The sequence below is a fragment of the Dicentrarchus labrax genome, unplaced genomic scaffold (assembly GCF_905237075.1).
Source record: "Dicentrarchus labrax unplaced genomic scaffold, dlabrax2021, whole genome shotgun sequence".
NCBI lineage: Eukaryota > Metazoa > Chordata > Actinopteri > Moronidae > Dicentrarchus > Dicentrarchus labrax.
In genome coordinates, this window is record NW_026136723.1 from 22,187,814 (window position 1) to 22,199,539 (window position 11,726).

At 41.2% G+C, this 11,726-nt stretch overlaps 3 protein-coding genes across 5 annotated transcripts; 1 reads left to right on the forward strand and 2 right to left on the reverse strand.

Moving 5' to 3' along the window:
- Window positions 1-1,047: 1,047 nt before the first annotated feature.
- On the reverse strand, window positions 1,048-6,623 carry cdca8 (cell division cycle associated 8). 3 transcript variants are annotated; one of them, XM_051390263.1, is made up of 11 exons: window positions 6,364-6,623; window positions 5,292-5,384; window positions 4,134-4,262; window positions 3,758-3,798; window positions 3,551-3,626; window positions 3,330-3,397; window positions 3,092-3,174; window positions 2,901-2,999; window positions 2,280-2,409; window positions 1,861-1,947; window positions 1,048-1,725 (listed from the first exon to the last, which is right to left on the reverse strand). In XM_051390263.1, the coding sequence occupies exons 2-11, from the start codon at window positions 5,380-5,382 to the stop codon at window positions 1,690-1,692; spliced, it is 840 nt and encodes a 279-aa protein (XP_051246223.1). In that variant the 5' UTR covers window positions 5,383-5,384; window positions 6,364-6,623; the 3' UTR covers window positions 1,048-1,689. The 3 variants fall into 3 exon arrangements, with proteins under 3 accessions (XP_051246223.1, XP_051246221.1, XP_051246222.1); XM_051390261.1 differs by lacking the exon at window positions 6,364-6,623 and adding an exon at window positions 5,672-5,783; XM_051390262.1 differs by lacking the exon at window positions 6,364-6,623 and adding an exon at window positions 5,672-5,767 and having other exon boundaries at window positions 5,292-5,408.
- c19h1orf109 (c19h1orf109 homolog (H. sapiens)) lies at window positions 5,876-8,141 on the forward strand. The gene is made up of 4 exons (XM_051390266.1): window positions 5,876-6,318; window positions 6,617-6,796; window positions 6,886-7,004; window positions 7,570-8,141. Exons 1-4 carry the CDS (start codon window positions 6,050-6,052, stop codon window positions 7,608-7,610), a joined length of 609 nt encoding a protein of 202 aa, XP_051246226.1. The 5' UTR covers window positions 5,876-6,049; the 3' UTR covers window positions 7,611-8,141.
- Window positions 8,142-8,465: 324 nt separating this feature from the next.
- On the reverse strand, window positions 8,466-9,155 carry cldn35 (claudin 35). The gene has a single exon (XM_051390265.1). It carries the CDS (start codon window positions 9,153-9,155, stop codon window positions 8,466-8,468), a length of 690 nt encoding a protein of 229 aa, XP_051246225.1.
- Window positions 9,156-11,726: the final 2,571 nt, after the last annotated feature.

An 11,726-nucleotide genomic window follows, 5' to 3' on the forward strand; every position in this document is an offset into this window, starting at 1 on the left:
TCTGTCGTTTGTAGGGATGCAGAATTTGGTTTTTACCTCTGCAACACAGTTTGCACAACGAGAGACAGCAGATGATAAAGTGCTTAGGATGGATACAGATGGAAGGGAGCAGGCCCTGGTTGAGCTGGGGGCACAGAGTTCCCATGCTGTGGCCCGGTAGCATATGAATAGCAAAGAGTTATGCATGTCTGTATGGGCCCAAGGTGAGGCCCCGGTCTGACCCATTTCACCATCCCAGGTGGAAACCCTAACGAGCTCATCAGGCCTAACGAAGCTTAACAAGCTTCTAATTGGCAGCGTTATGATGTCCCCGAAGGTCAGAGTGCAAGTTTCAGTGCCAGCAACGGAGCAGGCTGCCACTTCCTGCCAACAGCACGTCACGTGATCCACTAATGTCCCTCTGTGTAAACAAAGTCATGAAAGGACGAGAGGAACTTCTTACGTAAGCAAAAGCCAGAGTTTGTTAACCTATAGAGGAAAATTTAACAGAAAAGTTGACAGCTCTAGTTTGTCACTATAAACTAAATAAAGCTTAGCGTTGAGAAGCACAAGAAAGCAGTGACTTTGCTTTTTCTTGTAGATACACAGGGTAATGAAACTCAGTGAAGTACATCAAAGTATTTAAATATCAAAACTATGATTAAGTTCTCAGAGTGAATACTAAGTTTCCTCTCTTATTGTTCTTGATAATCAGCAGAAGCAAGTATTGAAATGGGTTTTACTTCAATCTTTGGTCTGTTTGGAAACTGCTTTAATGCTGAGGGCAGGTTACAACTGGAGAAAGAAAGAACAGTGAAGAGGAGGTTCTGACTACTCCAGACACTTAAGTGGTGAAATGCTGCCACCTACTGGTCATCAAGAAAAGGTATAGCTTGATGAAGATGGCTTTGTCAATAAAAAACCTGTCCCAAAAAGTCTACTTATACATAATCATAGCATTTTAATAATTGTTAAAACATGCTTTTTTAATGATCAAGCTACTCATCCACACTCTTATCAACCAACACATTTTAATTCCAAATAAATCACGTCACACAAATGTAGATCTGTGGTCAAAATCCTTTATCAGTTCTGTAGACAAAGAGTGATCTATGTACACGACGTTTGTATTTGCACTAATAATGTAACTGTAAGATGATTTATAGAAAGATGGAGGGACTCCGATTCAACAATGACAAAATGAAACCAAAAAAAAGTTGGATTAGAGTGTACTTACAGAACAAAGAATGAACAGTAAAACATATTTGCAGAGTACAGACGTGTTCATTTTAAATGATCTTAGAAGCCTTACAAGATTTATAGGACAACTAAAATCCAGACTCTACAAGTCCGTCTGGCCAACAGGAATAAAAGATTGGAATAGCACTAAAATGAGACAGACATTAGGCAGAATTCCCCCAGGGATTAAGCCTAATGCTATGAAAGCAGCAGAAAATACCCACATAAAAATGAAAGATGAAGTAAGTAAGGCAGTTAACTAGACTATCTTACAAAAGTATATGAGGAAAACAGAAATAGTAAAATAACTTTCATTCACTTTCATTAACTGAATGAATTCCAGTGAATGAATTAGGTCAAAAGAAAACATCCAGTAAAACAAAATACTGACAAAACATGGTTTTCTGAAGAACCTGTGTATCTTTTAAAATCTCACCTATCAGTACAAAAAAAAACATCATCGCAGTCAGGTCATTCTGATATCCCACACAGGGTTGTGAGACGACTCTGTCAAGAAGAAGAAGAAGAAAACAAAAAAAATGAGAATAAAAGCATGTGCAAATATTTCAAAACATTACACTAAATCTTGTAGCAAACCAGTGATACTACAGAAATGTTCTTGGACAGAAGTGATTGATGTACCTTCAGCAGCCGAATGCTCTTCAGAGCAGTTTCATCCAGGAGTGACAGGTCCACTGAGTCCATCTGACTGGCCAATAGCTGAACGCTCTGGATCAACATATAACAACACATTAGGATGGTAAATTCAACTCAATCAGCATAATCCAAAGTCTTGTTGGAATATAATAAATAAAATTGTATATTGTGGAAGATAAATACAGGCCTCACACAGAGAAGTATTTAAAGATCCCCAGTATTATCATGTTGTAGAGCATTGTCAAAATTTGTAATGAGGATAAAGTGAAGTGTAAAGTAAAACATAGTCTCAATTTCTTAATATCTGTCCTTTGCAGACATTCCTGGTTAAAACTATTTATTACTTGAATAAAATACTGTCCTGTAGGATCCTGAAGTCTGAGTCCAGCTAACCGCACACTCACCTCTCCGTTGCCGATGGGGACGTTGATGACAATGTCCTCATTTCCTGCTGCAATGGGAGAGCCGTTGACTGAAATGCTGTAGACCCTCTCTTTGTGGCGGGGAACTCTCACAGCGGGGGTCTTAGGAAGCCTGAGGAAATAAAGCACGTATGGTGGGTATTGTGAACGCCTCGCTGTGGTTAATGCCTCCGATTTAGAAAAGAAAAAGACAAGATCAAAGAGAGTAAATTGCTCGAGATGACCCATTAGAGAGGCATTTCAAATGAAGCAGCCAGCTATGATAACAACTCTTCAGTGCCCACATAATGAAGAACGCTCGGATAAAAGACGCTAGATCCACTTGAAGATTTATAAAAGCAAAAGTGCTCTGAAGATCAACCTGAGGTTTTTTGTAATAATTCTGGCATTTATTTACCCATTGTGCCTTTATTACATAACCGTACCCTGCTGTGCTGTACAGGAATTTCTGTGCTAATTTCATTGATGCAAATAGCTAAATAAAAAATGCTTCATCAGTTTACAGAGAATGAAAAATCCTTTGTTGCAGACACAGTGAGAATAGTAATTGGTTACAGCTGCCCCACACCAGTTTCTAAGCTAAAATACATATTTCTGGCTTACCTTGGGTCGAAGCGTGGGGTGACAAGGGGGGTAGAGCCCATCATCAAAGAAGAATCCAGCATACTCCTGGCAGGAGTGACCAATGGCTTCCTGGTCGATCTGATTCCAGACAGAGGGATGTTAGTATGATGCAACTGGGGTACTGAAAGGAAGAAAGGGGTCAAAAAGAAGGAAGAAGAAAGAGGTCTTACCGTCTGATGGAGGTGTTCTGCTTGCTGACTGACAGCGCCTTTGCCCTTTTTGATGTAGTCGGAGGTTTTCTTGTTGCTTTTCCCTGAATTAGGAACAGGCCGTTAAAGAGCGTAAAGTGGACTGCACATAAATGACATTCCACAGCAATCGTCCACTCCTTATATTTATGAGATGCTCTCAAACACTCAGCTGTGTTTTGTCCCTCTTGTGCATTCTTGAATGAAAATCAGCCACTACCTTCCTCGTCGTGCTCGGGGTGTTTTCATCCTCTGAACTGGATTTGGCTCCACCTTTTTTCTTTGACGCTGAGTTGGACACAAAATAAACGGGATTATATCCACTTCGTTGAAAGATATTGGACATGTTCCATCCCATTTAAAGATGCAAAGTGGTCTATGTTATTAGACTTTGTTTAAGGATAATTCAAAAGAAAAACAGAAAAACTACTTCTAACATACTTTTCTTGACTGATTTCAGAAGGACTGTGTGGTCCTCAGCCACAACGCTATCAACAATAGCAGCTTCCTCTTCTCTCTGTTAACAGACAGACATGAATCATTGTTTAATACAGCACAGGATGTGCCTGCACAAACCAAAGACTTCCTGAAACTTGCGATACACTGAATCATGACGCATGATATGAGATAGAAAGATAATCAACTCACCTTTGTATTATCCACTTCTGGGGACTTTGGTTTCTCAGACTCTACAGAGAGATGGGTAAATACTTTTAATTTTATGATGATTAAAAGGATAAAACAATATATGTAGCTGTCACGTATCCCTTTATACGCAACGCCTGTTACAAGTAACGTGGCAAGTGTGCCTATTTTTTGTAACTACATCATGAAACTCACTCGAAACAGAAATATACAAATGTTTTGCCCATTAAAAGATCCAGATCTGCAGTTATGCTTGTATGAGAGCAGCATAGAATGCTAAAGAAACCTCTGTAGCACAATTGCAATATTTCTTTAAACCGTGTTCATGGAATTGGGATTTGTGTTTCATGACAATGTGAGAGGGTTTGTGTTAACTTACTGCAATGTTCCAGCCAGGTTGTTTGCCTGACAGCCTTGGGGAGCTTGATAAGAGCCATGTTGTAGCTGTTGTCAACATCTTTCAGCAGCTGGTTGATCTTCTCTTTCAGCTGTCCAACTCTGGTCTTCACTGTGAAAACATAAGTGTTGTTATTGTCGTGTTTTAGATAACACCAACCAGCAGTTTATCAAGTAGTTCAAATTGACTCCACGATTTAAACAAGTGCCATACTCCATCCATTTCTTAATGATGGACTTAACTGAACTCCGTGGGATGTCCAGTGAGTTAGAAGTCTTTTTGTAGCCATCTCCTGACTTGTACTTTTCAATGATCTTTTCTCTGAGTTGCTTGGAGAGTTCTTTTTTTTCTTCATGTTGCAATTGTAGTAGGAATACTGATGAACCAGAGACTGGACCTCCCAGACACAGGTGTTTTTTTATACTACAATCCCTTTACACACACCAGCTGAACTCAGGTGATTCTCCATTTCACTAATTGTGACACTGCTGGCATCAACTAGCTGGACTTCTGTTGAATTAGGTCAGTCACTTTAAAGGGGAGTGTATATTTATGCAATCATCTTCTTTACCATATATATTTTTAATTAATTTACATTAGTTTGTAAAAATCCGTTTTCACTTTGATATTAATATATTTTTGCAAATTCTTGTCATAAAAGCCAAATTATATTGACCATGATTTATAAAAGAAACAAAAAGGGGTGAATACTTTTTATAAGCATTGTATATTAGCTTGATAAATAAAATCACCCAGGGCAACACTATCAGCCAATTTCGACCAATTACAGATATGTTAGTATGAGCATATACGTTGACCAATAGGTTACAAGAAATTGCAGTCTAGAAAGGTCAAACATATGTTATAGAGAGAGTATAACCATTACAGTGTGTCAGCCATAGAGCACTGTAGTGTCTATTGTTCCACTCTCAAATGTCAACATCTGTGTCACCCTCTCTAATGCCATCAAAGGGCTATACATAATTCAGGGCCCCCTTAAAAAAAAATAGCACACCCAAACAACATACACAGCAAGCCTGCCTGGGGCTGGCGGTCAATGCACATTCCCAAATAAGGCACATTTAAAAACAAACCATGTATATAACGTTAGTCTATTCCACAGAGCACTGCTTTACAAACCCTCGCTGTCGAAGTCCTCCAGGAAAGCTTCGAGCTTGGCCGTCTTGGGGTTGTTTTTCCGTTGTTTGGTGGTCCTTTTCCTGGGGGCCATGTCTGCACGTTTGACAATACAACACACTTATATCATTAACTTAAACTGTGTAGCGTTGGGATGTGAATACGTTTAGCGTTTTTTAAAAAAAGAAACCGCCGACATGTGGTTGGCTGTTTAAGCCAACGTCACAGGTTCTGCTAAGGTAACATGCTAACATTAGCTCGCCCCGCAATTTGTCTGACATGCTTTATTGTCAGTTGTGTTCACGACGCACACACACTTAATAAAACACTAGAAATAATACGTGTCTGCCGTGGTGATGTTTATTTTATTTAGAGGGAATTACCTGGTTTTGTTTTCTTCCTCGGACGCTCGGACTCGCTCTTCCCTCACAAAGCCGTTTTCAAATCTGCCCGCGGGGAGGGGCCACACGCACAGTCAGCCAATTATAACGCGTGTTTGCCCCTGCGTCACGACCAAATGGTGCTCGGCCAATCACAGCACAAAACGTCAGTGTTTACATCAGGAGAACGGAAGTGGGTTTCAGGCAACATGGTAGAAATGTGGTGTTAACAGCGGTTATAGTTGCGACAGGTTGAAGGGCTACAGGGCGCCTTTTAAAGCAGCCTGTTGCTCCAAAACGGACTAAACATTATTTTTTTTTAATTGCTCACACACGACTTTGATTTTACGGTAAACTGATGTCTAAAAATCCGCGGCTGAAATGTCCAAACCTGCACTACTTTCACTCCATCAAGCGCTGAGGAAAAGCTTCCAGAGTCTTGAAAATAACCAGAAAATATGGAGCAGTGTGTTGGCCGACTGCAGCCCTCTGATGGTGTCTCTCGGGAATTTGGCCGAGCAGTCGAGAGCTCTTTCCAACGTCCAAATCTCCAACACACCCCTCAGAGACTTTCCTGACCTGGAGGAAGGGCTGCGATTCAAGCTCTTACAGGCCACGGATACAGTGCTGGTCAAACTCAACGAGAAGATGTAAGTGACAGTCACGAATAAGACTGTTAGAGATGATGTACTTACCTCTCTGAGGGTTCACAATCTTTGTATGAGATGTACAATATCACAGTCGCAATGTGACTTCTGTTATTAGAATTAGTATTATAACAGCATTCTCCAGAAAAACATTACTCCTATGTGTTTAGTGGGATAAGTTGATTAGACATTTATTTAGGAATATGCTCAATATCAGCTAAAATAATAAAGGGTTTATAACTAGAGTTTGACACAGGGCAGCTGTGCTATCTGTTCATCCATCCATCCCTCTATCCCTCAGGTCTTCTCTACAGTCTGTCAGAGATTCCATCAGTAACCAGGTCTCTGCAGTCCTCCAGCTCTACGAGCAGAACACAGACAGTCTGGATCTGCTCACTGTGACAGAGCGCTCGGCCACCGCCCCGTCTCTCTCTGACATGCTGGAGTGGCTGCAGGATGCTGAGCGTCACTATCGACAACAGTATCCTTCCTGTTTCGTGGTTGCATTGGGTTGGGTTTGCATTCTGTTCAGGTTTTGTTTTTTTTTCCCCCCTCAACTCATGTGTTCAGATTTCTGAGGAGGAAGACTCTGCTGCAAACACTGAGAGCAGATGATCTCTCCCTTTTAGAGGCTGCTCCCAAAAGATGGAAATCCTTGGAGTCTCCTAATGCAGAAGACCGCATCACAGGTAAAGTGTTTATTAATGCTGATAACTAAATGTAATGTTGCTTTGTTCAAATAAACAGTAATTAATCATACATGCCAGGTTCATTCTTGTGAGATATAAAGAGTTTGAAACAGTGTCATACTTTTACAAACACTGGCAGTTTTGACTCATACTATAGATAATAGGCCAAACTGAGTCACGTATCTTTTGTGGAACAGTTCTACCAGCAATATCTGTTTTGTTGTCCAAATTTATTTAAAAAAAAAGCAAATATCATCTTTTGATGTTTGAAATATTATATCATGACTTTAAACAAAAAAGACCTTTTTCGTGACCCTGTGCATCGTCTTTTCCAATATTCTTTTTGTATTACTTAAAATGACTGGTAAAGGGACCTGGCTCCAGAGCCAGTATTCAAATTATTTTAGGAAACTCTTCACATACCCATATAACATAATTTTTTAAAATACCTTGTGTTTTAGTACAAACTGAGCAGAGAAAAATGCTCGGCCAGATCTGTGTGCATGTAAAATACATGGTGCTAAAGATTTGTGGGTGAACTAATTACTTCTCTGTTGCCTTTCAGATACACTTTGCAAAGTGTCCTTCTTTATTGAGTCGCAATGAAGAGAGTAAAAGCAACATAAATGGAAGTCTGACCAGCTTGTGAATCCGACATTCTCCACATTTCTATGAAGAGGCTAGAAAAGAAGAAGGAAATATGAGCGAACATACATATACGTATACCTCAGATGGATGCATTTCCTGATGTTGGCAAAGGACTGGAATTTGGTTTTGTCGTAAAAATGTCCAAGACATGTTCTTGGATGGGAAGTGTGTGCATGTACCGGACATTATATGGTAATTCAAGATGAAGAGGAACTTTTATCAGGAGAAAAAAAGGACCTGAAATTACTCTGACATTGTTGTCTGTGATGGTCACAATGGCCCAAACCACATGTATTTTTAAAAGCCGCCAGCAGAGACAAGGATGAAGACTTGCAAAACACTGTTTGTGAAGCACGCTTTAACAAACTTATTTTATTTCAAACTTTTGATGTAGGCACACTCGAGGTAATGATATTGTCAGAGAATAACTGTTTCAGAAATCACTGCAATCATAAACACGGGCCATCATAAAAGCCGTCATAACAGTCATACTTTTGTGTGAATGCTGTTGATTTGACAATATAGGCAATGGGCTTTCTTCAGGCACTACTATAAATCACAGTGCAGTAAAAGTCAAATTTCAAACAAACGTTCTTAAGTACTGCATACAAGTTTAACATTACAAAGAGATATACAAAATAAGCAAAATATACGTTGAATATATTAATAAATATAGAGATTTCAATTTATAGCTTAAAATTCACAGACTTAAAACTTGAGACAGGTTAAATCTAGGAAAGAACCAGAGTTTGTATCAGCATCCACTCCTTTACTTCCTCCCTCTCCGCCTGCTGGTGTTCCTTCTTCTTATTCCTATACATACTCCTTTAATGGTACACTGTTGGATGTGATAGGCTTTGGGGGATCTGGTGCTGAAGCAGGTGAATTAGCAAAGCTCCGGCCTATGTAGCCCCTGCGGTACCTGCCGCCCCTCTCCATGAGGGGGCAGGTGCTGCTCAGCACAGCTCCACTGATCATAAGAATAACCGCAGAAGCCCAGCCCAGATAAATAGCCTGACCCAGCTCTCTTTTGTGCATCAAGGGCACGTTGGGGTTGTAGAAATCCTGGACGACTGTGTTAGCAGTCCAGGAAACTGGAATCAGCACGCACAGGCCGGTCAGAATGAACAGAACCCCACCTGAGAGGGCAATGCCCGCCTTGGCCCGGCGGTCGTCCCCGGCGCAGGTGGTGCACTTCATGCCGCAGCAGGACACGGTGCAGGAGAGCCAGCCCATGAAGATGGCCAGACACATGAGAGCACGAGCTGCCTGGATGTCTGGAGGCAGGGCCAGCATTGAGTCGTACGTCTTACACTGCATGTGACCAGTGGTCTGGTAGATACAGTTCATCCAGATGCCTTCCCACTTGATCTCTGAGGTCAGAATGTTGCTGCCAATGAAGGCCGAGACCTTCCACTGAGGCAAGGCCGTGACAGCGATCGCCATGATCCAGCCAGTCACCGCGCAGGTGAAGCTGATCAGCTGCATGCCAGTGTTCACCATGATGACCTCCTTTGTGTGGTCCGTCTTTGTCTACCACAGTCGTCTCTTTAGTGAGATCTTATTTTCTTGTTTATCCTTCTTTATGGTCGTTTAAAGTCTATTCCTTTTCTTTCCCACTTCCTGTCTGGCTTGGTCAAGCTTCCTATGGTCTTTGCCCCAGTGTCACTTTGTCAGCAGCCATTTTCTTCTCTTTTCCTTTTCCTCCTCAACATCTGCTCTCCGTTTTCACTTCCACGTGTCCTCAATTCACAACTTTATCCAGAAGTAATCACTCGCTTTCTCTCGACAGTCATCAACGTTTCCAGAAGGATCAGAGGCTCGCACACTTTCTCCTCCTTTTCATTCCTGAGTTTGAGTCAATGCATTATTGAGTAGCCGATAGCGGTGCAGCCACCTGTGGCAGCCTGCAGAAGCTGGATCAATAAGGCTTCACGGTCCAGGCCCTGTGGAAGAAATGGATCCCAGCCAGGATTTTTTTCCCTTTTAAATATATTGTGGAAGTGGTTCCTTGGCTTCAGCTCTGGTTCAAACCCAGGGGGCCGATTGTTGAGCTGCAGTGTGTTTCAGTGTCACACTCCTGTTTTGGTGTAGCCTTACCTAGATGGATCAGACTGATATAACCCGATACTTGGATTCAAGGCCACTGGTGCTGCTATGAGTGTATCCTGTCACAGCAAGGCTGAAATAGTGGCGCTTGATTACACAGAGTAAAAATCGTCGTAGCTTTTTACCTCTTAGTTGACAACAAACATCCTGTAGAGAGGAACAATCAGCTGTTTATGAGTCAGTAAAAATAGGTTATTCCAGTTAGTTATTTAAGCAGGTTCTTTCCCAGAATCCAGACAAGCTTTTAAATCTGTTTCTATTTAAAAAAAAAAAAGCACAGGTTTCCAGAGGAAAACAGCCAGCAGGACTCTTCATCAGACACTGCTGCTGTTGCCAGCTGAAGTGTCTCCTTGTTGACAATAAACGGCGCCGAGGTCCAAGCCTTGACGAGGCCACTTCAGCTGCTGCTCGGCTTCACCCTCCCCCCAATCGCTTCCTTTGGTAGCAACGCAGCCCAAATGGGTCAATTCAGTTCCAGCAAGGGTATAAATAACAAATCAGGGCCGCATGGTCAGACTTCTGAGTAAATACAGCATCATTTCACTCCCTCCCATCTTCGGTACCGTGTTGACAGACAAACCTGCGAGAGCAACACTGAACCCCAGGAAAAAAAAAACCCAGCGATGCACAAGGGAGGGAGAGGGCAAAAGAGGATGAGACAACAAAAGGTGGGAGGGAGGGATGGACGAGGATGGAGAGCTGTCTGTAGGTGGATCAGTTAACACAAAGACAACATGGGAGGGGGGCCTCTACAATGAGGATTACACACTTTGTGTTGCTTCATACCACACAAACTGGCATGTATTTTAAAGGAGCTTTCACAAAAATTAGCTTTCACTTGCCCTTTTTGTCTGCAATGAAAAGGAGAAACTGCTTCACAAAAGGATTTCTCTAACAACAACTGAGGTTGAAATGTTGAAAAGCCACAGGAGAAATACACAGGTTAAAAAAAGAAAAAAAAGTCACATGTATTGATTGTAAGCACTGTCATCTAGACAAAGGAAATTACCATACCCCTGAATTCTTACATTTTTTTGTTCAATGTCATTTTAATTAAATTTCACAAAACTGTGGCTGAAACATTAAAAGGCTGAAAATTGCAGGCCTGTATCAGGTGATATATCATGGTTATTAGCAATATTTTGTTAAATAAACAGCTAGGAGTAAAAAAAAAAAAAAAAAAAAGAGACCCTGAATGTAACAGAAGGATCTGACAGCACCTCTTTGTTTTCATATTCAGAAATGCCCCTTCTACCCAAGACCGCTCTCGCTCCATCTGCATTACACTGAACCTTGGTGTGCCATTGAGTCGATGAATTAAATATCGGGGCATCAAGATCTGTGGTTCAGGTTTCCTTTCTTCTGTAGCCTCCGATCTCCTTGGTAACGGTGGTCATGACAACCGGCCAGGACACAGGAAACAGGAGAGGGAATGATACACAAAGGGAAGCAGAGGAAGGTGACACATACCAATGATGGCTGTCCAGTGTGAGTGAATAAACACAGCTGTAGGTGTTTTCCTATAGCAGTCCAATACAGCGTGGTACTGAAGTTACACCAGTTAATGCCACGTAGCCTTACATTCATTGTAATAAAGAGATATGGTTTTAATTTAACAATGTATATTTTCATGATGCTATCTCTGAATTCCCTTGTCCCAAAGAGGTCATACCAGCTGACTCCATGACCTCTTTTACCTGAGGCACCAAGAGGGGAGGCCCTACCAACACAATAGTTGCAGCAGTGTATCCAAAGTTACTGGAGAGAAATTCTTTTTTAAATGTTTTTGTAAATGATAACTGCAGCAAGACTTGAATGTTACATTTAAATCAAATAATAAACATTTAGTAACACATTTATGGACAAATGACATAAAATAACCATCTTTAATAGATTTAATTCATTAATACCTCTACAAAAGTTCATCAGCTAAATGTTCTCGAAATCAGTATACTACTGATCATT

What these genes read in the sequence shown, in the direction of transcription:
- cdca8 (XM_051390263.1), bottom strand. Translation starts at nt 5,382, where the DNA reads ATGGCCCCCAGGAAAAGGACCACCAAACAACGGAAAAACAACCCCAAG. An exon ending in GGAGGACTTCGACAGCGAGG is followed by an intron (nt 4,263 to 5,291) that starts GTTTGTAAAGCA and finishes ATGTTTTCACAG; the next exon opens with TGAAGACCAGAGTTGGACAG. An exon ending in CAGAACACCTCCATCAGACG is followed by an intron (nt 3,000 to 3,091) that starts GTAAGACCTCTT and finishes GTCTGGAATCAG; the next exon opens with ATCGACCAGGAAGCCATTGG.
- c19h1orf109 (XM_051390266.1), top strand. Translation starts at nt 6,050, where the DNA reads ATGTCCAAACCTGCACTACTTTCACTCCATCAAGCGCTGAGGAAAAGC. An exon ending in GTCAAACTCAACGAGAAGAT is followed by an intron (nt 6,319 to 6,616) that starts GTAAGTGACAGT and finishes TCTATCCCTCAG; the next exon opens with GTCTTCTCTACAGTCTGTCA. An exon ending in GAGCGTCACTATCGACAACA is followed by an intron (nt 6,797 to 6,885) that starts GTATCCTTCCTG and finishes TCATGTGTTCAG; the next exon opens with ATTTCTGAGGAGGAAGACTC.
- cldn35 (XM_051390265.1), bottom strand. Translation starts at nt 9,155, where the DNA reads ATGGTGAACACTGGCATGCAGCTGATCAGCTTCACCTGCGCGGTGACT.